This window comes from Hippocampus zosterae, chromosome 16 (assembly GCF_025434085.1).
Source record: "Hippocampus zosterae strain Florida chromosome 16, ASM2543408v3, whole genome shotgun sequence".
In the NCBI taxonomy this organism is placed as follows: Eukaryota; Metazoa; Chordata; class Actinopteri; order Syngnathiformes; family Syngnathidae; genus Hippocampus; species Hippocampus zosterae.
The window spans coordinates 14618243-14644658 of NC_067466.1; the positions used below are offsets into that span (position 1 = coordinate 14618243).

Consider the following 26416-nt stretch of genomic DNA (forward strand, 5'->3'; position numbering starts at 1 on the left):
TCAGGCTGACTTATAACCACGTCATTTTTTTTCACCCCCCTTATCAGGTCATGAATTTGCTTCACTGTCTTGACAGATGTGAACGAGTGCTCCAAGCGGGACATCTGTGGCACTGGAGGCCAGTGTGTTAACTTGCCCGGCTCTTATAAATGTGAATGTCACAGCGGCTTTAGGAGCAGGTCACACCGTCATCCTGTTTGCGAAGGTAAAAAGACACAGAAAAAAAGTCAACAAGGCATTCATCGTGTGTGTGCCAATTGTACGTTGTTTTCGTGTGTCTTTCTTTTAGATATAAATGAGTGCTTGAGTCCCGACACTTGCCCGAATGAGCAATGTGACAACACGCCCGGTTCCTATGAGTGCGTTCCTTGCCTGCCGGGTCACGAGGCCCGCTCTGGCATCTGTTATGGTGAGCGTATGAATAAATCCACCTAAAGATCCAGTAACGAAAAATCTCTCATCAGGATGTCGGTGACATCTGTATTTGTAACAATTAAAAAAAAAACAATAAAATGTTGACGTGTGTTCACCAGATATAAATGAGTGTCAGAAGCCTGGAATCTGTCCTAACGGGAGATGTGAAAACCTTGCTGGAACTTACCGCTGCCTATGCAATGAGGGCTTCCTCCCTTCCGTTGATAGCAGAGGCTGCAGTGGTGAGAAATTGGCCGTGGGAAATGTTTTTAAGGACTCTGTATGTCTCTAGTGCCTATGTTTTATTTTTGGGGGAATTGCACTACTGAAATAAAGTAGCGGCGGCCCGGTAGTCCAGTGGTTAGCACTTCGGCTTCACGGTGCAGAGGTCCCGGGTTCGATTCCAGCTCCGGCCTCCCCGTGTGGAGTTTGCATGTTCTCCCCGGGCCTGCGTGGGTTTTCTCCGGGTGCTCCGGTTTCCTCCCACATTCCAAAAACATGCGTGGCAGGCTGATTGAACACTCTAAATTGTCCCTAGGTGTGAGTGTGAGTGCGAATGGTTGTTTGTTTCTGTGTGCCATGCGATTGGCTGGCAACCGATTCAGGGTGTCCCCCGCCTACTGCCCGAAGACAGCTGGGATGGGCTACAGCACCCCCCGCGACCCTAGTGAGGATCAAGCGGCTTGGAAGATGAAAAAAAATAAAGTAGCTTAAATATATATGGCACCCAGCTTAAAATGTACTCCTGTGTCTCTGTATGTACACGATTACACTGGACAAGCAGCAAATTTTGACCAGTGTCCATAAATATTATTTGCCACCAAATCCTCACACGAGCGCGTCACTTTCACTTCTACGAGATTGATTTGCCAGGAGAGAGGTCACCCGCGGATAATGACTTGACATGGCCTGTGCAAGATAGTTATTGAGTCCTTTTAATGGCCACGTGGGAGTGGAGGTATCATGACAAACGAGCTTACAGCCCGCTCCTATTCTGGCACTCAGACATCGACGAGTGCGAGGACGTCAGGCTGTGCGCGTACGGCCGCTGCATCAATACCGAGGGATCCTTCCAGTGTCAGTGCTACCCGGGCTACCAGCGTACGCAGGAAGGCAGCCACTGCGAAGGCATGAATTATCCATCTCCTCTGTCTTTAAAAAAAATCAAATAAAAATGTTTTTAACCTTGATGTGGTTTATAGTCTACATCAAAGTTCATCATTCACTTTGCTCAGCTCAGTTTCTGGATCTTTACACATTGTCCCTCCAGATATCAACGAGTGCGAGAGGCCATCTAACTGTCAAAGGGGCCGCTGCATCAACAGTATGGGCTCGTACACCTGCGAGTGCCAGAAGGGTTACACGCTGGTGGGAGGCCGGCGATGCCAAGGTCAGTCGGCTGGAATGATGCTGCCTGCTTTCTTTGCGCATCGCGAGCAATTCATGCAAAAATCCGGATTCAAACTGGGATTGTATCTCCCGCTAAACGTTAGTCAACCCACCTGAGCATCTTCTCCATGCTCCTTGCCAGTGGTTTCATTTTATATTTGTGTCAGAATGTCCAACGGCCACTTTTGCTCTCCATTTTTTCATGACCACTTAAGCTGGCTCAGAATTCAGAAGCAAAGATTGGACCGAATGACAAAAAAAACTCATACACACTCATAATATATAATATTTTATATTATATAATAATATAATATTGTATTTAATTGAAAGATGTTTGTTGTTTTTTTTTCTCTTTCTCCTTTCTTCTTTCTACATACATTCTTGCTGCTGGAGGCTGTAAATTTCCCCAGTGTGGGACGAATAAAGGATATCTTATCTTATATTATCTTTATTCACACTCGTATGAGTATCCTTTGCTTTACATAAGCAAACGTGATTTGTCATTGTTTGATGTAACTTTCCAAGCCATGAGTCTGGCTATTTTTAAAAGATCTGAGCAAATATACCAATAAACCCGGTGTTTTCTCACTTTAATCTACCAAAACATTCTTTCGTCTGATGTTTAGATTGGACTCAAAAAGTTAGATCACGTGTTGTGTTTCCTCTGCAGACATTGATGAATGCGCATCCGACTGGGGTCTTTGCCAGCCGTACGGCTCTTGCGAGAATAGGCCGGGCTCTTACGTGTGCGTCTGCCATCACGGCTACGTCCTTTCCGAGGACAAACACAGCTGCGAGGGTAAGCTTCTTCTCATTCCTCCTACATTTCTTGATGACGAGCTTTAACCAGCCGGCACATTTGATTCCTCTCAGGATCAGCTCACATCAGACCAATTACAGAGAAAGACTCCCTTTTTAAGGACTAAAAAAAAAAAAATAATAAATTCCCACTGTAATTGTGTGTGTGAATGTGAATAGATGCGATTGCCAAGCTGAAATAAGTAGGAAATCAATCAGTGGTTATACTGGCGAGCACAGCACAGCCTGTTGACTGTAACAAGTGCAATCAATTTACAGCAAAATGGCATGACGACGTTGTCTCGCCGTTGATTTTTCCTTTTTTTTCATGATGTTTTTGATGTTTCTGGATAATGATTCAATATTACGCTTCCAAAGTCATTTGCTTACACGGCAGATGGTGAGCTCTCACAATGTTTGCCCGCCCCCCCCCCCCCCGCCCCTCTCCTCCTCACCCACCCCCTCGCAGCACCTCAGATGGTCGCAGATGAGAAGAAGGAGTGCTACCTGAACCTGGATGACACCGTGTTCTGCGACAGCGTCCTGGCTACCAACGTCACCAAGCAGGAGTGCTGCTGCTCCATCGGGGTCGGATGGGGAGACCACTGTGAGATCTACCCGTGTCCCGTTTCTCACTCAGGTATAACCCAACCATGCTCAGTATTTGTTTTCTCTCTCTATCTCTCTCTCTAAAATGTGGTTTTGTCTGGCAAGTTAACTCCAATCCACTGTTTTGTTTGTACAAGGAAACCATACTTGACTTTATATATTTGCACCATTTTTTTTTTATTTTAACAAATTGTATTCATTTATTTTGGTCCAAAAAGCACTGACATAATTCTAGACTTTCAGAGAATTTGATTTGCCTGAATATATTTTCCATTTAAACGTTTTCTTGTTTTGTACAAAAAAAACAAAAACATCAATAATCATAATTTCAGTTATTACCAAAATAATCCTAAATAATCCTAAATAGTCAGTATTTTTTTTTCATAGACGAGCAGCCCTAACGGTGACTGAATTTTGCCAAGTCTGCAATACAAGCCCAACTGCATGCACATGCATCAGTAATTTTCTTAATACTTCACTGTGCAACTTCAACATACGCGGCAAAATATGTTCAGGTCACAAAATGTGTACATCCTGAAATAATTTGCTTGTCTCAATTTACTCACAAATTGACTTTGGTGTAACATCCAGCCTTGTTTAGTCGAACACAAAGCTATTTTTTCTGTCGTATGATTGGCAGGTACACATTGAGATCAATAAAACGCATTGCTTGTCAAAAGTCAGTTGAGGGTAAATTTGAGCTGACTGACTTATGGCTCAACTTTAGTGATTATGGAAATGATATACAATCAACGACTGGAGAATGCCCGCCGCATGAATGTGGTCATTTATGACAGTACAATTCCGCTTTATTGATCATGCCCATTATTCATTTGGTGGGAACATTTGATGAATGTGTTCATTCCACTTTTGTTCTCTCATTCACCCAGCTGAATTCCACTTCCTGTGTCCCCACGGGCAGGGTCTATATTACGACGAAGGACTCATGTACAGTCGGCCCGCCTACCAGGGTAGATTTTATGTCGTCGCTGCACTTTTCTCATTCGTCCACGTCGCTAATCCCTTTTGATAGCAACACGAATGCCGCGATGAAGCGCCACTTGTAAGATTTCTACGCGCTCTCTTTGCAGACATTGACGAGTGTTCTCTTTTCGCCGATGAAATCTGCAAGAAGGGTCGCTGTCAGAACACCCAGCCGGGATACGAGTGCTACTGTCAACAGGGCTTTTACTACGACGGCAACCTGCTCGCGTGCATCGGTGGGTGTCGAAAGTACCATTGCTGCCAGTACTCGCCTCTATAACTTTTTTAAATGATGCTGTTTGAAAATGTACTTCACTAAGCATTTCCACGGGCGCTGTGACCATGGCGACGCTCTTTTTATCTTCTCCCTCAGATGTGAATGAATGCCACGATGAGTCTCTCTGCCGAAATGGCCGCTGCGTCAACACCGAGGGGTCCTTTTACTGCAACTGTAAGCAACCGTGGACCCCGGACGCCAACAAAAAGAAATGCGTGATAGCAGCAGTGGCTGGTGAGTACGCGACAATCGTCTGCCAAAAGACGCGAGCGCGATGACGCCCGTTTTTGAATTGCGCAGATGTGAATGAGTGCGACGACCCGGCCAACTGCAAGAACGGTCTGTGCGTGGACACACCGGGATCTTACTACTGCATCTGTAACCCGCCTTGGACCCTCGCTAGCGACCGCAACCGCTGTGTGACTCCTGAGGAGCAGGCCGGTAAGTCGAGATCATAGCTAGCTATTAAAATGTATTTGCTTACGGCAAAACAAAATATATTGTCTTTCTGGGGTGACAACATCTGGTCCACTCACGGGCGCTGGGGGGGGGGGGGGGGGGCGGACACTGTTACGCAGATGCAGTTCATTGGGTACACCTGCACAATCGAATGAGAACCAACGCAAGAGGTGTATCAAAACAAATCTGCCTTTCCAAAGATGACGCTCATTTATGATGCACCGGAAGATTCCGCTTGACGGAGATTTGACATCAAATGCACTTGTCCACTGTGTTGTACGTTATGCAAGACTGATATTCCTGCTGTAAATACCGCCCGCGTTGGCGACGCAACCGAAACGGCGTCTCTGCCGCAGACGGCGTAACCGGTATTTATGGCAGGACTGTTATGCCGTATTGCTGAAACCACGCTGTTTCTGTGTCCGCCACTTTGCCCAATTCTGGCTGGCCCCCCCTAAACAGATGTTCATACTGTAACCAGTGTCTGTGGTGCCCTTTGCAGATGTGAATGAGTGCCAGGATCCCTCGTACTGTAAGAATGGGAGGTGTGAGAACACGCCCGGCTCCTTTCACTGTTTTTGTGACCCTCCTCGCACCTTCAGTGCGGCGCTCAAACAGTGCGTCTATGACGGTGGGTAAAAATCAATATCAGCTAGTTAAAAAAAAAAATCCCTAAAGACACTTGACTCTTTAAATTTATGCACAATTCGTGTTTTGCCAGTGCCTATTATTACCTCTGCTCGACATCATGTGTATTTAATGCATCCAAACGAGGCAATAAAAACCAGCGATCGATACGGTGTTGTTAAAGTACAACAATAACGCAAATCTTTATAAAGGCGTCCTTTGTGATACCGTCACTTGGTCTTTTTAGAATGTGCAGGTGTGCCTCAGGAAGTGAGCAAGTCGACAAAAGGAAGGCTAATGCATGGCCTATAGAGACGCGTTCACGAGCGGAACTGCCGAGTGGGCCGTTCACCAAGCACGCAAAGCTTGCTAGTCTTATTTCAAATTCCTCGACGGTGTATGAAAGCCGTGCGTTAATTGTGGATTTTTATGAGCGGGACCGAAAAAAAAAAAAGCTTCCGGTACTCATTCTACAGAATGAAGACTTTTGGAGGTTGTAACGCTTCAATGCTATTTTCTTTACCCAGATCGCACCGCAGCCCACAAAGACGTCTGTTTCCTGCAGGTGGACGAGGGTTTGATCTGCAGCGATCCACGGAGCGTCATGCTGGTTACCTACTCGGAGTGCTGCTGCCATTACGGCCGCGGCTGGGGGCCCGAGTGCAACACGTGCCCGCCGAGGCATTCGGGTTCGTAAAAAGGTCGAGCGGTTACGCTGACGCGTTGCCGTCCCGCGGCGAGTTTTCCTTGAAGGGCTTGTTTGCTTTGCACGCAGAGATGTTCAACCATTTGTGCGAGATGCACCTGGAGACGGAGTCGGACGGGGAGCAGGATATCCTGATGGCTTTCCCTAACTATAACCCAGGTGAAACCTCACTCCCAACATCTTTGACTTCACATGGTTTGCAGTGCCCCCTCAAGAAATTTACATTGTTAGCATCGTTAGCATCCCCTCATCTATTTAATCTATTTCTGGATTTTTTTGGGTGGAGTCTATTCTTGGTTATGGGCGGCCCGGTAGTCCAGAGGTTAGCGCGTCGGCTTCACAGTGCAGAGGTACCGGGTTCGATTCCAGCTCCGGCCTCCCTGTGTGGAGTTTGCATGTTCTCCCCGGGCCTGCGTGGGTTTTCTCCGGGTGCTCCGGTTTCCTCCCACATTCCAAAAATATGCAGGGCAGGCTGATTGAACACTCTAAATTGTCCCTAGGTGTGAGTGTGAGTGCGAATGGTTGTTCGTCTCTGTGATTGGCTGGCAAGCAATTCAGGGTGTCCCCCGCCTGCTGCCCGGAGACAGCTGGGATAGGCTCCAGCACCCCCCGCGACCCTAGTGAGGATCAAGCGGCTCGGAAGATGAATGAATGAATGAATTCTTGCTTATCCACCTTATATTACAGTATTGCTTTTGTCGAACTAAGTAAATTGAGCACCTGTTTGTCGTGCTTTGTCACCATCTTGTGACATCTATAGTCAATTAGTTTCAACCTTATAGCACAGTGGGGCGTCAATTCCTGGACTCGGTCTTTCTCCCGCACTAAAAGTGGAAAACACGACACTGAAATTGTGTATTATAATGTCCTCACATGTGGGAAAGGAGAGCCACCACTGTCCATGGTTTTTGACCACGATAAGCATTCTCACACGGGAGCTGCTGTCAGCCACAGCTCACGCCCATATAGTCACACGACGACACGTGTCACCTCACCGTAGTCTTTTCCGCTATGTTTTTGTTTTTTTTTTTAAATATGAAAATGTTTTCTGATAGGTGACAGTTCAGAGGAGGATTCAGATGAATGCAGCTGCGCAAATGGCCACTGTGTGCGCTCCTATCTGGGCACCATGTGTGAATGTAACCAAGGATTTAGGTTGGACCACTCCCACACCCGCTGTATAGGTTTGTACTTTGATCATATTGTACATTGAAGTGACTGATAAGAGTAGACCTCGTGACATATAGCGCAGTCATTTGGACAACTTGGTTGTTTTATTTAAGGCCATTCATTATTATATATTTTTTTGAAGTGCAATATCGTCATGCGTTTGGATGATACCATTACACCACATAGCTGATCATTCAGCCAAATGCAGGCTGCGGTGTAAAGACGAGCCACATTAAGCGTTTCAATTTCACTTACACTTCACAACGTTGTTTGCTTTGGTGTTTATTTCTGATTTTTTTTTTTAAACCCTCCCCCCCCCCAGATATTGACGAGTGTGCAGAACCAGGAGCTCGCAGTAGCCCGTGCGAGAACGCTCGCTGCGTGAACACTGTGGGCTCGTACAAGTGCTACTGCAAACACGGCTTTGTGGCCACACGCAGGCCGAACAAATGCGTCCGCCGTAGAACCCAATAACCCCCCCCCACCCCTCGACATTGTCGCTCTTATTTATCCATGCACAGTACATGCAATGCACACTCAAGTGTTGTGCACGTGCAGCTCTGACTTGTATTTAGAGAAAGGACCTGTGTCGACACACAATGTAAAATTATGGAAGGAGCGAACATGTGCCCCGTTCATAAAAATAAATAAATTGGGATGATAAATGTTCAAATAAATGTTTATGTAATTAATTATTGAGATTTTGTTTTTTTATAATGCTTTTTATCGTTGTTTTCTACTCAAGCCCATTTGAGATTTGTACATTGAAGGCTACGCGTAGCGCTCTCCCTCTTGAAATCCTCGTCTGCGTTCATGACTATTTAATTCTAAATTGCCCTACTTGGAATTGTGTTGTTGTACAGTTTGTGGCTTGAGAGTTGCTGTAAAACCTGTTTTGTTGCTGTAAAATATGAGAGAACGGATGTTTTTGTATAATTTGACATGTGCACCTAAGTAGACGTTAAGCTAGAAATAAAAACCATGCACTTAGCAATGAAAGCCAAAGCAGATTTTGGAATAGACGAGAATGTTTTTGCTGCATTGAACCATTTTTGAAAATGTGTTAAGGATTTAATAATAATAATAAAAAAAATATTCCAAACAATTGTGCGCATTTGCATTTTATGTGTCAAGATGCGTTTTGTTGCTAGAACGTATGTTTAAATTCCTCACACAACAGTGATTAAATCTTGAACAGTACCATTAAAAACGATCTCCAATCGATTTTGCCTTCAAAAAAATCTTTGGCAGGTCCAAACTCCACCCAACCGATTATTTGCAGCTCTGCTTCAGATTGGAACGGTTTGGTCCAAGATGCAAAGATGATGCCGTGAAGCTCGGGGGAGTTCACGTCACCATGGCTCCACCAGCCCCTCGCTTGTCCTGGTTTCATTCTGTCATTTCAATTTGGAGCAGCAGGGTGACCTTCAGCAACCAGTTTAGGCGGATAAGAAAACGAGGTCATGGCGGAAAGAAATGGAGCTTGAGCAACAAGTGCAACTGAAATAACGTCGCTGCCATTTTGAGGTGACTCGAAAGGTGGCGAGAGGCTATTAATACGTTTTAGTGGGTCGCACTGCCCGGAGAGTAAACCTCTGATTGCTCTACACTGCATCTGCTGAACTTAAAGTAGGTGTTCTGCGGCTTCGGTGGTAGTCGGGGGAGGGGGGGGGGGGGTGGGGGGGAGAATAAACATAGCCAGTAATTACTTTTTAAAATGGCCTGTCTCTTACTATAGTCAACCACAAACAACCCCCTTTTTTTTTTTTTTTAAAGCAAGCGCAGAGTCATTTCATTGTCTTGGCTACATTGGAAAAAGTGTGGGGGTGGCGCACGGAGGGCACAGGCAACTAGCTAATGTAGTTTTGAAATGATTATGCAAACAAACTCACAGCATGACAAATATATCTTTTCTACAGCTAAAAACCGCATGGCAACGAGGTACAAATAGCGGCAAAATACGTTGACCAAACATTGGCCTGCGTTGTATGAGATGCCATGCTTCAAATTAGCCGTCGGGTGCCGCTTGAACAAATAAGGGCCTCTCACCAACTGCAGCCGATGCATCTTATTCAAAACGATGTTAGACCTTCAATAAGTTCTTCAAATGTAAGACATTGTTGTCTTCTGTTTGGGGTGCTGAATCTTTATAAAATGGTGGAAGAAGTCGTGGTTGTCCGCTTCATTCAAGTAGATCGGCTTCTCTGGAACCTCTTGTCATTCTTCAAGGGCAGCACAGAAGCCCCTCCTCCTTTACCTCCCCTTGACTGGAGTCATATGATTCAGCTTTAAGGTTGCGAATATCATTCCCACATTTCACTGGGAGAAAATAAGAACACTGGTCCCGTCCGACCATGCGCCAGCGCAGTCACGCCAACTTTGCCAAACGCGTGCCTGCCCCGCCGCGACCCCTCCCTTTTGTCACCGCGCGCACCAAAGATGACCCGGCCCATCCGGGTGCCATCTATAGAGAGCAGACAGAGGGGGGTTTAACGCAAACTGCTGCAATCTGCAGAAAGCACTGTGCTGGACGCGATCTGGCAGCTAGTGGCGGACTTATATTCAGCACTCAGCTCTTTCCCTTTGTCACAGTGGATTGGGGATGAGCTCCCTGTGCGGGGTGTGGGTCTGGGCGCAGGGGTGGGGACCCTGAGGGTGTAAACATGCTGGGTGGGTGTGAAAAATGTATTCACACAGACTGTGGAGGGGCTTTTAGAATGGAATACACAACCAGACAACATTTAATATTTTGGACCGTCGTGGTCTCTTAATACCGTTTGAGGGGTTTTTTTCTCCAACTTATTTGTTGTTATTTGCAGGGAGGTCCAAACTGATAAATTGAAGTATGCAAGTTGATTAAAAACAAATATGCAATGTGTGCCAAATATCACGAGAGACGTTCTTTTTTTTTTCCATTTCGTGTCAGTTTTCATTTGGACCGGCGTAAAAAGTACGGATTTTTCTGAGACAAAATGAATTTTTGCCAGGTGGCCATTTTGCTCCAGTGTAACTTGACCATTTAATGTTAAGACAATAAAGTGAAATGTTCAGGTGGCGACTGGTTAGCACGTCCGCTTCACAGAGCAGAGGTGCAGGGTTTGATCCCGACCTTCCTGTGTGTAGTTTGCATGTTCTCCCCGTGCCTGTGCGGGTTTTCTCCGGGTACTCCGGTTTCCTCCCACATTCCAAAAACATGGATGGCACGTTAATGGAACACGCTAAATTGTCCCTCGCTGTGATTGTGAGCGCAAATGGTTGTTTGTCTTTGTGTGCCGTGCGATTGGCCGGCAACCAGTTTGGGGTGTGACCCTCCTACTGCCCGAAGACAGCTGGGATAGGCACACCCACGACCCTCGTCAGGGTAAACAGATTAGAAAATGAATGGATGAAATGTTCCCACATTGGACCTTCCCACTGAGCAGAAAGTGGGAGTGCCTTGCTCAAAGGCACCAAGGGCGATGTTGCTCTTCAACCCTCTGGACCCCATAGATAAAAGACGACATAGAAAAAAAAATGCAAGTGTTGGAATATTTTTCAGTGAGGCAGTATGAGAGAACTTATTGTCAATACAAAGGCGTTGGGTGTTCAGTGCAAGATAAAACATTTCAAATGAATAGCCAAGTGTCAAGTCCCATTGGAAATCTGCAGCTACAATAAAACACCCCCAACAAAACTCGCTTTGGCTTTTTCATGGCCACAAATTTCTTGTAATGAATGGGATGCTATTTTCCCAACTGCTCGGCCCTCCCAAGGAGACCCAACATCCAATAAAAACCTACCCACTACCACTTTGTTGGTTTAGCTACACCCACATGCGCACATGTACCCACCCTCTCCAGTGCAGATGGAGCACACAGACCCCAAAATAGATGTTCCGACTTGCACCGCTTCCATGTTTGAATGGCACCGATAATGGCATCTTGGGATTTTAGAGTATTCCAGGATTGACTTTTGATGCATTGCTGCAGCCAAAGGTTCTGCTGGTTCCATTCTCCGGTTTTGTGTGGAGTCCCTGTGCCTACGAGGGTTTGCTCATTGGCTTTTCACTCCCCCAGAAAATGCACATGATAAGTTAACTGAATACTCTCAAGTGTTTTCTGTACCTTTCTTTATGTCACTACGCAATTGAGAAGGGACATCCAGTTCTTGTTACGTTAGTGTTTGTGCCATATTTTCTGGAAAGTGACCAGTCGTGCAATAATTGTGATACAACGACAAACATGCAAATGATGGTCCCCTGTGGAGCAAGCGCTGGATTTTCAAACAATTTGGGCTACTTTTCACACTCACTCATGCATTCACATTATTATGGAGAAAAACATCTTAGGGGGCTTGTTTTTTTTTTCTTGTGGAGAGCAGCTAATCGCAGGGCACATATAGATGAACTTCATTCGTGTCACTGACAAGATGGAGCCTATCCCAGAATGATAAAAAAACAAGAAAATGAAATGGATTACAAGAGCTAATAAACGGAAACGAACAACAGTCGTAGCATTTCAGAATCCAAAATGCAATTTTGCTTACAACAGTAGTAGTGGTAGCAGCAGTTGGTGTAGACCTCATGAAATGCATCACCTCAATCCAAAACAAATATGTGATGAGGTTTTTGCGTTTAGCACCAGGGACAGCACCGTAATGTGCTTTTTTTTCTATTTCGTTCAATCGCGGTGCATGAAGAGCACCGAATCTGTGCACGCTGCCTCGCATGTGACCAGGAAGGCTCAGCAAGCACCCACCCACACTCACCCCACGCACACGCTGAACGACCACCAGCAGCAGCACCTCCACCGCTTTTTCTTTCTTCGAGCCGCTCTACTGGAGCGCAGGCAGTGGGAGCGCCAGTGAGGTTCGACCCGGGCGGAGCGTCTGATGCTCGGCCACGAGCTGCTGCGGATATCCGCCTCGTACCGGCGTCTCATCACTTCTATTCCCAAGGCGGACCGCTTTCATGTGTTTCAACTAGAGACCTAAAAAAAGGCCCTTTTTTGGGGGGGTTGCCTTTAGAACACGGCGAATTGATAGCAAGCGCGGAGGAGGATATATATTTTTTCGATGATGCTGATGTAACGCAGGTACATTAATACAGTCTTTTGGGGTTTTTATTTTTAACCCTTAGTTGTTTTTTTTTATAACGGTTAACGCTCGAATCAGCGTAGTGGCACGCTCCAATTGAACGCGAGGGAAGCACGTTTTGATGTCGTCTAAAATTCCAGATTTATGAGATAGGGTAGAAATTTAAACATAGAGCAAAGGCAGAAGACCAAACGAGAGGTAAGCGTATTCCTCATTTTTTTTTCTTCCACCCTCTACCTGCTTTCTGGCTAACCCACTCATAACCAAGCTAATGAGCGAGGAGAGTGATATCATTCAGGTGACTGCTGTTAGCCCGCAACCGCTATTAGCATCCCATACCAACAGATAGCTTATCGTCGCCGATATGTGTTTATTTCACGTGATGACAAAAGTCACATTGAACACAACGTGGCTCGTGTGTGGCTCAAACGCAAGCTGCTTGGCCGAGGAGTTGGTCTGTGTTGTAAGTAGGAGCCATCAATCAGGACGTCTCTCTCTTTTGCCTTTGTTTGAATCCATGTCAAAGCCTGCCACATTCGGACTTGCCATGCAGCCGTCACGTCCACACTGTGGGAGCTGTAGTACGAGCAACTAAAAGCAACGTTGACCAGCTCGGGAGCATGTGCTTTGTCTGATATTTTCAACATTGAATTTGTCGCCATTTGCCCAGTGTCGTGATTTCGATGTTGTTCGCTGTTATATTGGGATGGATTAGGACAGATGTATTCTGCTGCATGGCCTAAACGGCAGGAACGTATCAGCAGTAAGTTGCGTTGGCTACTGATTATTTTTACAACCATGTGTATTAACCTAGTATTTCCCAATCTTTATTAAACACATTTTTTTAACTTTAGAAAGAAACTCATGGCACACCACTAATCCAAAATATCACAAAAAGTAGATACACAGGTTAATATACCCTCTACCATTTAATGGAAGAGCATTTAATTGGTCACAATACGTTGTTGGCATAGACAGTTGAACAAATATGCAATATTTATTACGTGGGAATAATTTCTCAAACCAATTAAGTGATATTGGGCAATTTCCCTGGGCACGCCTTATCTCTCTCTGCGCATTGGTTGGAAGCCACCTGGTTGTTAACATAACCTACACGATGACAAACCGCATCATAGCTGTTTAAAATAAACATGTAAGAATGATTGGCAGTTGGACATAGTTGCTCAATATGTTGGCGCTTATTCATGACTTTTAATTGCTTTTCTTTCCCAGATGATTGTGGTGTCCACGTATGGGAATTGTTTACAATATTGTATGATCGCGGTTTTCAGTACAGCTCTCCATGCATATATTACAACATATCTGTGATTTGACGCAAGCTGATAAAATGCACGAGAGCCAACTATGGTGTGAAAAGAAACCTTGTGCCTGTGTGGTTCCCCTTTAAGTCCCATTTCCATCCTGAGTTGTATACACTTGTCTGAATTTCTCTGCATTGCTTTTGAGGCAGGTTAAAGAAAGGAACTGTGATATATGCATGTGTGTATGTATATATATATGAAATTGTAAAAATCAAACTGTGCCACTAGAGGGCCGCATGTCCTCTTTTCCACCTAGCAACAGTAAATCAATGCTACTGAGGGAAATGTCTCGAGGCATGATTGGTTTGTATGTTGGTAGACAGCCACAGTACTATGGTCAATAATTTACAGTGGCCCTCTGGATATGTGGCCGGAATCGTGCGTACAACTAAATATTATTGTATTGAATAATTCATGGCCATTTCTTAGGGTTTCCCCAAAACAGGAGTTCCAAAACATTTTCAGCTCAAAACCAAATCAGAAATTTGGTCTCTTTTGAGAACCCAATCCTCCTCCAAATATATCCCCATAATGTCAGTACAGTAGTAAAGAACAAGCTGACAAGAATTTATCTCATCATCAAAAAGCCATTTGGCGAGATACTTGACAAACAAAGAATTGAGGAAAGAAATAAAAGTCAAATAAAGCCTTAGCTTATTTTGCTTCAAGATGGGAGTGGTAAACCTGTTGTATGGGAACTGGGACTTACTATGCAAAAATAACTTGTGGTTTAGTTTTTGTTTCCAGTGCTATTATTATGCTAAGAGAGCTTGTGTGAACGCCCTTAAAAAAAAAAATCAATGTGACCACACTGAGATCACTCAGTGTGGTCACATTGATTTTTTTAACGTTGTACTTGTTAAGTTGACATACTTAATTTTGCATTAGATGCACCCAGTAGAAAGAGAATTGTTTGCTCATCAGTAACTCACTGTGATGTTAAGCAGTCCGATTCTGTTTCCTAGAATACATTTGAAGCAGAGCGGTTTTGTAATAAGTGAAGGTTTGAAATCTTTTGACATTGGTTGACACGCTCTATTCAAATTTGAGTTTCGAGCTGAATAGGTTTTGGGGGAAAATGATCACTGACTCCGCAGTGACAATTCTGTCACATTTCCTTTTTTGCGCCGCATGCTTTATCCGACACAAAAGAGAAACCAATGATGTTTTCCATTATTCTGTATACAAAGCTGGCTCGCTGAATCAAAGTGACGTGTGTGTGTGTGTGTGTGTCTGCGTGCGGAAGGCACGGTGGCTTGACTGTTTGATGAATGTGAAGCTACAGGTCAACAAAAGAGCCTGCTGTCCTATTCAGCAACGCATTTAGACAGGGATCAGCAGTCTGCGGGGAGGCCTGTGATGCTTACATGCCCCTGGCTGCTTCGTCGCTCCCAACAGGAAAAGCCCGAACAACTGTCCCAGCTCTCCTTCATTGTGTGTGTGGTGGCACCGGCATTTTAGTTTGAGTGGTGCTTTTATTGTGTGCGCAGGGAGAGTAGAAATGTGTATTTCGTCTCTCTGTGTACGTTTTAATTAAAATATGTCAGTTTGGTTATCATCCGGTTGTGTTAGCGTTGTAGGGTGCCCGCCGCCGATCAAACAAACATGAACCTTTCACAATAAGAGACTGTAAACTAAGATTATATGGAACTTTGGGGTTTCCAAGTGCTGTGCCAGCGCCGGCGTTATATTGGGCAGGACTGAAGGGGTCCTATCGTCGATGTAGCTCATGTCCCCACAGCAGATGTCGTGTAGTTGTTTTCAAGACTAGTCCAGTCGTGTCTTTTGCGTTTGTGTCAACGCTACAGTCGTGTACACCACTGTTGAGAAAAGAGGCTCCGTGGCCGGCCAATGTACACAGACCACGTCATTCCCCGCAGGCGACTCAATCTAGGCTCAATTTCTCATTTACTCTGCTCCTGATTAATGTGGTCGCATTGACAAACAATCCAGCTGGGCAGGCCGGGGGGGGGGGGGGGGGGGGGGCTGACCAAGAGGGGAGATGGAAAGAACGCCGGCGCTGCCCGTCACGCGTTCAGCTTGCGCCCGCCGCACAATATGCTGACATGCGTCTGTCAGGTCAGAGGGTGAGGTTTAGCCCCGAGGGACCGCCGGATGGCCCACTTCCCCTTTGTAGGAGCAGGAGGAGGGGGATCGGATGGGTTGAAAATAAATAAAAAGAGAGTAATTAAAATGTGCCGATACTAAATTGTATTGTTAGGAACAGCAGCATTTTTTCCCCTGTCAATTACTAAGACAATTTGATTTGTGTTATTATTACATTCACCTTGTTTTCAATTTTGGGATTATTCCTCAAGGGGATTTTCTTTTATGGAACCCCTTTTTCCACCCCCCAACCCCCCTTTCTTCCTTTTTCTGGTCTTAATGTGAAGAAGCACAACTGTTGTGAACTAGCTCAAGGCTGTGCATCTGATACCTCCAGAAGGTTATTTTGGAGATCTCATCCCCAAGAGGATCCTGCCTAGTTACCCATAACAACAGAAGTAGTCGTTGCTACTGTCTTCTTGTTCCTGTGTGCACTCCGGATTCCGTGTGTGATTCCAAGTGCTGGGCCGAGCCACGTTGTGCCAAATCGGAATACGCTCCTGTGCAGTTTACGGTGTCATGCTGAGTGGGTGGGTTGACTGTGACTTTTCCAGGCAGTGTGTGGGTAGTCACGATTGTGGGGGGTTGGGGAGGGTGGAATAGGTCATCCCGGTTTCTGTGTGGTTTCATTCCACGATGAGTGTTTGTGTGTGTGTGGGGGGGGGAGGATGAGCAAAAGCATGTATCATATAGTAGGTCAGGGGGATTGTTTGTCTGATCCATTGAGGAGAGATTACCACAGATGCTGAACGGCGACCCTTCATACTTGGTTCCCAGAACACGATTGTCCTGCCTCACAGCCAGAGTCCCTTCACTTCAGTGCCCTTTCAGACTCCACCCACCCTTAACCACGCCCACCGACACATTTTCATCGACTTGGCCACTCTGATCCTGTCTGAGGTAGTCAGCTTTTGAAATCTGGGTTACATCTTCGGGCTCCGGGGGGGCACATTTGCCGCCCATACAGGCTTGAATCTATTGCATCCAGTTGGAACAATTATATGATTCATATTTGTGATGCTTGTCCAGTCGTGAACTTGTGTCGCCTATCGATGTATTTCTGAACCGGGGTTTAGCGGAAGTCATGAAATTGTGCGTTTGCAGCCCTTTTTATGTCCTTCGTGTGGTTAGATGTGAAATGTTGAGGGGGGGGGGGTGACGTGGAGGCGGTGTTCTGTCTTCTTCACTAATCCCTGCCTTTAGTTCCTATTCCCAGACACTCCTTAATCTCCTGTTAATAAGATTCCCAAGATTTTGTTTGATTTTTTTTCCTTTTGTTATATAGTTAGAATATGTGTTGTTGATTTTGACTTAGGAGCATTAAGGTTTACTTTCAGTGTCGAATGCCACTTAGGGATGTGCTTTTATTTCTCACATGCTTAATAATGCAATGGTTCGAGAGTTGGGGGGGGGGGGGGGTCTGTGGTGTGTTTTCTGGCTTTTCTGTAACTGGGGCCAAGAACACAGGCTGTATATTTAAAAAAATGGTCACGATATATAATTAATGGTCATCGTGGGCTGCTGCTTCTATGCCTCATCCTTTGATGTTCAACAACAAACCAAAGCATGATGGCCTGACCATCACTTTCCATTTTTGACATTCTTTGCTTTGTTAGAGATAACATTTTGTTTTCCATCTTATACCCTCACTACAGATGCGACAAACTGTTTTTAGTAAATTGACGCATCGGCGACGTTAATCTGAGCCACGCTCCTAAATAGTGGGTTAATCCTTTGCAAATTTCCATTTAGGTATTTAGACCCATAGGGTGACGTTTGTGCGTTCATATTTCTTTTGTGTCTGTTGCTGTTGGAACAACATTAGGATGGTATGACAAGAGAACCGTTTAAAAAAAAAAGGATTGTGTAATTCTGACTCCCCCAAAAAATCAAATGTATCTTGTATCTCATTACATAAGCCCTGGCAGCTAGTTGTAGAGTGAAAGCTCCTATCTGATGTGGAATATAAAGCTGTGCAGCTGTCAGCTTTTGATACGATATTTAGCCCCTCCTACCCAGCGAGGACTGACTTTGTCTTTTCTGACTCGAGGTTGGATGAATTTTCCTCTTGCCTGGACGCCCGCCGGACACCATGAGCACCATCTCGCCCACAGACTTTGACAGCTTGGAGATCCAGCAGCAGTACAATGACATCAACAACCGCTGGGACCTGGCGGCAGAGACCGAATGGGACAACGAAAATAGTTCCGCGCGCCTCTTTGAGCGCTCGCGCATCAAAGCCCTCGCAGGTATGGGCGGCCTCGCCAATTTTTATGAATCTGAATGTATCTGTTGAGTCACTTTACAATGGGGATGCAGTCTTCAAACACATCCTGACGACTGACCTTATCATCCTTGGACCCACGGTGTGGCGATAGCATCGCAATCCGTCTTTGACTAATGGTCTCTGATTGGCTTGTTGATTAGATGACCTTTTTTTTTTTTATCATCCCCGCTTGCTTTCACTCTGGCGAACAATTATGTGATCCTGAGTGGACCTTGGGTTCAGGCTGTCCACTTGTGATTTCATCACTCAGGGTGTATGTGAAGCATGGCTCTGAGCACGGCTTGAAGTGCTCTCCTTCATGATTCGCTTCAACGATTAGGTGGGTTGAAGGATAAACGGCTTTGTTGCGAGACGTAGGGGTCGTTGTCGTAAGGTAATTTTTAACTGAAAGTAGATGAGAAAGAAACCCCCTACTTGGGTGGTTTATTCAAATGAGACCAACGTTACGATGCGGTGTCCTTGAAGTGTTTCTTAAGTGTCTCAACTCCCAGCCTGGCATGCGTTCGACAACATTTTTTGTTTCTTTTTCTGACAAATGCGCATAGACACAACATTGTCGCATGTACGTGAAACTTCATTTTCGCTAGGTCGTTGGTGCACAAATTGAGCCTCGCACGGTCTTGTTTGGAAGAAAGCTGCAAAGGAAAAAAAAAAAGGAACTCAAAGGAAAATATCAAAGACAAATAGTAATCAGAACAAATCTAATTAGGCTCTTGAGTCAGGTACTAACACAATTCCTCGCGGTCCGAGAGATGCAATTTTGTCATTATAGGGCAAGACAGAAATAGATACAAAAGAGGGCCGTGTCACAGAGAGGCCTGCACTTCCAACTCACTGCAGAAGTAATGCAGAAAAATAACGAGGAGGCCACAACAGACCTTTTTTTTGCATCGCCCTCCAAGATGTAGTCTCAAAGTGATTCCGTAACGATAAAAAGGTCTGTTTGCTGAAACCAACCTTGAAACGATTGTCTGAAAAGCACATAACAGTGTTTTCCGGTGGATGAAAACGCATTTTCAGGTACAATTGTGAGATCATGAACACGAATCAAATCTACTCCCAGTCATCAGGTTCTTCAAGCTAGCTGAGCGCCAGTGCATCTCAGAACACTGCTAAGCCATCCGTTTGAATGCTTCAATCCATGCAGATGTTCTCCCAGCTGGTCACCGTTTGCTTTCGAGTTGCTCCCAACTTGCAGTGTTGGGGAAAACCCAGCAGAGGGAGTCCAAGAGGCAGGAACCTCCCGCAATGACACACTAGCGTCCAACTCTCACAATGGTTCTGATGATGTCTGAGTGCAACTGTTGTGCAGTGATGTGTAAAAAAAAAAAAGACATTGAATGTTCATGGCCAAATGGAAAGAAATTCCTTTCCTCACCAAAAACAACCCCCCCTGCCCCCCATACACACATCCATCTCATGACATCGCCGTCTGTCTTGACGCCAAGGCATTATGTATTATATCATCGCCGGCATATTATCAGAGCTGCCAGAATTGACACCCAAAAAGTGTGCACTCCAACGATTACCCTCGCGGCTGGACAAGTACCGGCTTGATGTACACATTCTTTGACATGCTGCGGTAAATATCCCCCCACCCCCACCCCGCCCCCGGGCCAGGGTCCCGCCCATCTTTTGCAATTTACAAGACTTTCATCCTGCGCCCCGTTTGCTGCTCAGACATGCTCCAGCCTCTCATTCAGAACTTTTATGTTGTTCCACACTGTATGGAAGTCACATTTGATGTTTGTCAAAAATACCCTGCATTGGAGATCTCTGAGGAAAAATCAACAGGAGTTGATTCTGGGAAATATAATCTGATCGGAGAGTCGCTGCCGTAGTGCTGGAAGCGTGTTTTATCTCGTTTGTCCGCGCTCGGCGCTCTTGACCTGCAGTGTCTTACGGTGGCTGAGACTGGACATTTCATGGACCAGTTGGTTCGTTCATTCCCTCTATTCTGCACTCATTGCCTGTGCAGCGGCTTGTCCCCTCCAGTGGGTGTCCGTTCACCAGACCATCGCTATCATGAATTATTAGTTCTATTTTTCCCAGCTCTCAGCACTCGCTAGTGCTTGAACGCACAACTCTCTCTTTGCTTCGCTCGTCGCGTCTATCAGGAAGATGCATGTTCTCGTTGGATCTCATTAGTAAACCCCCCCCACCACTACCACTGCCACCAGCGCCAACCTCCCACCGTAAACACACAGTCACGTAAGACCCAGGGCAGTTCATTTCCTAATGAGACCAAACCAGATGCTCCTTGCTCATCAGGACGGATGAAAATAAAATAAACAATCCCTCTCAAAATAAACGGGTCCTTTTAACTCTGCCCCCTGACCAGACCAAAGGTCATGACCCCTAAGTCCTCATCATGCTCTTTATAGGCTTGTGTAATTCTTTTCACATGCAGGCGCATGGTTCCTTTTTTTTTTCCCCCTTCTGACAGTATGTCAACCATTCTAAATCCTAGTCAGAGTAATCATTGCGCATTACAAGATTTTCAAGATGTAAATGACCGATAAACACATCCAGTGAGTTCAGAACGATAACAGCCCTCCACTTCAAAAACCTTGCCTAATAGGTTTCCTGAAAGGAAGACATCATTTAATATTAGCTTGCCGTGTTGCCATGAAGCCCCCTACAACTTCCTTCTTGTTTTATCACGTATCACAACAACCCCTGTCCCGAGGAACACACACACACACACGCACACAGACACAAAGAAGTAATGTTGCCTTAGAAAAACGATAGAGGGAAGGAAGCGTGCAGCTAGACACCGGTTAACACACTTGAGTGTTTGTGTCTTCTCAGCAGTCCACGCCCCTTTTGCTCCATGGAATTAAGGTGGCCATGAGTAATCTGCCCGCGGTTACACCGTGCGAAGCGCTCGTAATGGTTTTGTCCACCTCCACACCTCCCCCTTGCCTTCTGCTGTCCAGAATTCTTTGGAAGCTCCTCCCTTTCGAAGCACACCTTATGCAAATGAGACAAGGAGGGCACAGCAGGCTTTGTTTACACAGCAATCCGACCACAGCCTGTTAGCCTTTTTCTACAATGCACTGCTCCGGCAAACGTGACGAAGAAGAGTGCGTTGAGCGGAATAGGCAGTGTTCCTTTGCTGGAACCGCAAGAGATCGCAATCTTTTTTTTTTTTTTTCCCCCTCTCCACAAATGTGGTGAAATGATTCACACGAGGAGGTAAAAAGAGAGTTCTTGAATTTTGTATTTTTTTACATTAGATTTTTTTTAAAGACACCCCCCGCTTGCGTTTTCATTGGACCGGATTCCAACTTTTTGCAAGCTCGTTGTGGGGATTGAGAGGAAATTCTAAACCAAGACGTTGTGGATATCCAAAAGGTTGATCTTCCTTAAAGCCCTTGAAAGGATTTGATGCAGTCTTAGAGTGGGAAGGTTTTCCTTTTGCTGTGATATGCTGAAGCGCCCACATTTCGATTCGATCTAAGAGGAATCTTTTGAAGGGAAAAGCCATGGAATGGGATCACAAAGACAAGGAGCCCTGCTTGTCTCCTGCGGCATTTGTTAATCAGGTGCAATACTCCAATATCCTGGAAGGAAGATTTAAACAGCTACAAGGTAAGAAGACTTCATTCAGCTTTGCCGATTTGACGTCAGAAGGGAGCGCCTATTTGTAATGTGATTTTGGGGGCAGTGAATGAAAGCGCTCGGGAACACACATGAGGCTTCCGCTCAGTTTCTAAAGCGGGGGGGCGCCAGTGTGGCACCTGATTACTCGTAGGCCACCTGGCCTCAGCTTATTACAATGCACGTCTCTGTCCATGCTGTGCACACTCGTTGAACGGCGCTTGCGCTCACCCAAACTGTATTTTATTATTTTTTAAATTAACTTGATTAAAAACAGAAAGGGAGTAATGGGATTAGATTCTTGGCGTGGCAGTGTGGCCGGTTGCCTTTAAGGCACGGACGCTTTATTCGCAGGCCACGGGGAGTTTGCAATCATTGTCCGTGTTCAAGTTACAGTGCGCGCAACTTGGCCTCGTGCCACCGGTAGGCAGAAAAAAGGTTTCAGTGTTTGCAAGTTTCCGGCCCTTCAGCGGTGGGGCTCCACAAAAGAGCGTTATCTGATGCTTTTCTTGAGGGTGGGCGGCGTCGGGGCTCAATTTGAAAAATGTAACGGCGCTCGGTTGTATTTCAACGACGGAGATGGCGCTACTGCAAAATAAGATTGGAAACGCTCAACGCGTTAATTCATTTAGGACTAAATGCCAAATGGGTCTCATAGCACAAAAGATGCTAACCGTATCTTCGCTTGCCACGAAAGGAAAATAGTCATGTACTGTAATGAGAGCTCGAAATTGGTTTTGGAACAGGAAAACTAGTTTTGGTCCAGTTTGTACATGGATGCGTTTGGGACAGAACTGTAAAATATGCACTCCACAGTCGCACGTCTTTATGAGTGACTCGTACTTGCATTTCCGGTTTGACTGCACTTGAGGCTCATTCTTGGTGTCACTCCTTCAGCCCTGCGTTCAGTCACGCTGTCGTCAGACGGGCTGTGCATACTTTTGTGTCTGGGCCTCCACACATCTTACGCAAATTGAAAGCATTCCTATTGTTGGAAGTCTTGAAAAATGTATTTGGAGATGAAGCATGTGTTCCACCATTATCGGTGGCGACACATGACCGTACGACCAAATGCTCAATAAGTCTTGAACTAATATTAGGTCTTCTGTATTATGCAAGACAGTCATAAAAAGGACATTGTCACACTCGTTTTTTTTCCCCAATTTAAAAAAAACACAAATTCACAACCCGCCTTAAGTCAAAAGCACATAAAGTGAGCGCTGGACCCCGTGGCACTGAATATCTGCAGGATAAGGCCAAGTAACTCATTAACCGCAGTTGAAGTAGATAACTGTAATGCGAGTGTGAGCCGGCTAGTTAAATTTATGTCAAGACAAATATTTGTTTATGCACATTCACGCTTCATTTTCCCAGTAGAAGGACGTTGGGATATTGTGCAAACTTATTTTAATGTAAACGTATTCTCATTCATCACAATTCAGTCTGAGCTTTATATTATGTGGTCAAACTCGGCATGGAAGTACAAAATCGCTCCTTTGCTTCGATTTTTTTTTTTTTTTAATTCATTGATTGTGAGCCTTGTCCGTGTAATCAATTGCGCAATGTTTTTTTTTTTGTGTTCTTCCTCCATTTACCCACTGAGTTAACCTTCTGTGGACTTTTGAACTTGACTCTAGTGTGGCCTGAATTCCTTCTCAGCGTGATTGTTTTTTGAAATAATTTTAACGGCAGCTCATAAACCGCACAAAATAAAGCGATAGTCGCGCAACCTTAGAATGGACTGAGACCGCGCAGCTTTCACTTTGCCACTCATTTTGGTTCATACGTCCAAGTAGTCGTTTGTCCACCGCGCGAGACATTTCGGTGAAGAATGCGGCAAACCTTAAACCAACTGGGTGTTGCAACTTGATCTATCGAAAGCTCTTACTCAAGTGGCCCGCAGCTGTATCTCCAAGTCACATTACCCTTTGTGAGACTCCAGCATCCGCACGAAAACACGTCAGCGCACAATCCAAACACAAATTCCCTCTTTTTGTTTGGACTCTCAGACCCAACATTGACAGTTTGCTCTTAGAAACATGTCACGAGACGGTGTCCATTTTGGAGGCCGAGGGACAATGACTGTCTTGTTGACATTTCAACTTCTGTCTTTCTGTCCAGATGTTGTGGTTTTCGGGGTTGCCCTTTTCGCTCTCCTCTCCCATGGGATTGGCCTTGGCCACTCCCTCCCTCCCCACATTTATCAACCGCAGCTGCAGACGGTAGAGAAGCACAACCCGAATTGATACCTTAGCCGTCTTCACAATGGGGGGGGGCAAAATGGACGCTTCTGTAACTGATGTCTCGGTGTTGTCTTTAGTCTGTCAGCCTCTTCTCGGTTCATGAGAGGAACGTGCCGCTTTGCTCTTGTGTGCATGTGACCTCAAACAGTTGGTTGTACAACGGGGGGGGGGGGGGGGGGGGGAAGAGTACATACCTCATGTTGCAAGGTGGCAGTTTTACCACAGGCTTACTTTTAGGAGAGTAGAACCAAGACAGTTCCGCTTTCATAGCGAGTGCAATGTGCAGCCTTGTGCATCTGCAGGTGATATGTTGCAGTTTGCAGCACACATTTTATTTAAACACCAGTCTGTGCTAAATTATGTGTCAGGAAACAAGAACCCATTAAATGTTAGTCAGACTCTAGATAAAGATACAGGAAGTTATTTTTCCATGTTCACGAGTTCAACACTCCCAAATCATGTTTGTCACGACGGGTGCTGGATGACTAACGGCTCCTTCTCATCGCCATTTGGAAAAGCGCGTCCTGAAGTGTCGTTTTTTTTTTAAATGTGGAGCATAAAATTGCGAGTGTTAAGATTTAGGCTGGTGCTTATCCTTTGGTTCGTTAAAATAACATGTATCTGGTGTTCCTCAAATAACCGAGCGGAAAATGTGAGAGAAAAGTCGTACTCCCACGGATTTCCTCGTTCCTCCACCGTAATCTTCAGAGGGAACGACAAAGAGAAGGTCATTGAAGCAGATTAAAGCAGACATTTTGTTTACCCATTCTTTCCGAGGACATGGTGACCAGAAGCGATCATTATGTATAGTTCAGGGTGCATGTCAGAAGTTTATGGGATCGAGGGCATTTTATCCTATATCTGAAAGAGCCAGGAACGGCGAGACAAAAAGAATCATCAGAACTTTGGTCATGAGCTAATTCTCTTGTGGGGTTTTTTTTTTTTTTTTTTTTTTGTGTGATAGTTTATCACAATCGTCCAGCACGTTCAACCGTATCAGTCAGGTAGACTCTACTTTCACGTCATGCGAAATGCTACGCTGCTCAGCTTGGTGCGTTATTTTCAGACGGGGTCACTTCTTACCCTCGGTGACGACACAGACCCAAAGTGCAGATACAGGATTGGTTGACCATGCCCCGATCCATGTATTGAACTCGTTTTCACGACTGACAATTCCAAGAATGCTTCTTTTTTTTTAAATCACCTTTCTCCCCTCACGTTATGTCTGCTCTTTATCTTTTCTTGGAAAACCAGACGCGTGTTTTATCACCGAATGAGGAATACAGCCACAGATTCGCTGCTTGTATTTGGCCGCAGAGCAGCACACAGCTTTGGCAGAATTTGAACACGACAACTGCCGAGAACTGAAGCAGTAAATTGTTGCTTGCGACCGCGTGTAGTCAATCAACGTGACTGTATGGTTTTGTCTCCTTTCAAATGCAATATTTCAGATTTTACATATCCTGTGGGACATCGATATGTATTTTAGTATGTCGTCACTTTTGCTAATATTACCTGATCATTATTAGACTCATCATCAACACTTAACGAAAGCAGCACCAAAAAAAAAACCCTCTTCAACCTTTAAAATGTCGAAAGGGGACCGACTGACGAAGACCGCATACCTGATCCTCGCTCTCGTATTTATCATCTACTCTTTCTGAAAGAAACAGTTCAACTTTTGAAACAATGCCTCTTATCTTCAAACGACACAACCCGCAAGTGCCGCTATCGTGACACGAAACGGCTGCGCTAGGTTTCTTCTCATCGACCGCAGCGGCAACCGATGACATGTTTTGTGTTTGCTTGTGATCTGGAACGAGCAAAGCCATCATAGATGGATGTCTGTGTTTGTCAGTCACCTTCCTGTTCAATTCCCTTGTCATTAGGGGCCACTGTGGCGGCGTGTCGTCCGCGACACTGCCTTCCACCTCAGCTTGAGAGTTCTTTTTATCATGGAGGAATGCAGCCTCCTCCATCTTCCACTCCCATGAGCGCCTCTGACATGTTCACAATGACAAATAGCTGCATTTCTGCCTCGCTGTGTCGTATAAAAATGAGTCTTATGTGGTCTGACGTTCTCACACCGCACCACAAAATGTCAGTTGAGTTCCCAGCTAGTTGATTCTTAAAAGCAGGCTGAGTTTGATAAATAGAGGTGTGCCATCTAACAATCAGGGTGTGGCGGGGTAACATAACAAAACTGGCCTTTTTAAATGCGTTTGTTTGATTCCGCAACAGCCTCTAATGCTGTCTTAGCTGTGGGAAATTCCACCGTCCTCTTTCTCTCCAGTCATTTTATCTGAGTTGATGAGGCTTTTGAATGCTCGATTAATCCCACTCTAAATA

General features: G+C 45.3%; 2 protein-coding genes across 6 annotated transcripts in view; both read left to right on the forward strand.

Annotated features, from left to right (window-relative positions):
- Positions 1 to 8528, forward strand: part of ltbp3 (latent transforming growth factor beta binding protein 3) — a 31113-nt gene extending 22585 nt beyond the window's left edge. Inside the window, exons 13-28 of the mRNA XM_052046327.1 lie at positions 77 to 205; positions 290 to 409; positions 534 to 656; positions 1420 to 1542; positions 1685 to 1804; positions 2474 to 2602; positions 3071 to 3241; positions 4101 to 4181; positions 4302 to 4430; positions 4568 to 4705; positions 4772 to 4912; positions 5433 to 5561; positions 6085 to 6246; positions 6333 to 6422; positions 7319 to 7447; positions 7756 to 8528. Coding sequence (XP_051902287.1) covers positions 77 to 205; positions 290 to 409; positions 534 to 656; positions 1420 to 1542; positions 1685 to 1804; positions 2474 to 2602; positions 3071 to 3241; positions 4101 to 4181; positions 4302 to 4430; positions 4568 to 4705; positions 4772 to 4912; positions 5433 to 5561; positions 6085 to 6246; positions 6333 to 6422; positions 7319 to 7447; positions 7756 to 7907 — 2066 coding nt within the window. The 3' untranslated portion in view covers positions 7908 to 8528. The remainder of the gene's footprint in view (positions 1 to 76; positions 206 to 289; positions 410 to 533; positions 657 to 1419; positions 1543 to 1684; positions 1805 to 2473; positions 2603 to 3070; positions 3242 to 4100; positions 4182 to 4301; positions 4431 to 4567; positions 4706 to 4771; positions 4913 to 5432; positions 5562 to 6084; positions 6247 to 6332; positions 6423 to 7318; positions 7448 to 7755) is intronic.
- A 3636-nt stretch (positions 8529 to 12164) lies between these two features.
- The window catches only part of LOC127588968 (spectrin beta chain, non-erythrocytic 1), a 30858-nt gene continuing 16606 nt past the window's right edge, over positions 12165 to 26416 (forward strand). For 2 of the 5 annotated variants that reach the window (XM_052047988.1, XM_052047989.1), the window contains exons 1-2: positions 12165 to 12704; positions 17985 to 18183. In XM_052047988.1, coding sequence (XP_051903948.1) covers positions 18027 to 18183 — 157 coding nt within the window. In that variant the 5' untranslated portion in view covers positions 12165 to 12704; positions 17985 to 18026. Of the gene's footprint in view, positions 12705 to 17984; positions 18184 to 21086; positions 21816 to 26416 lie in introns of those variants that run through there. The other 3 variants (XM_052047991.1, XM_052047990.1, XM_052047992.1) reach the window with 3 other exon arrangements.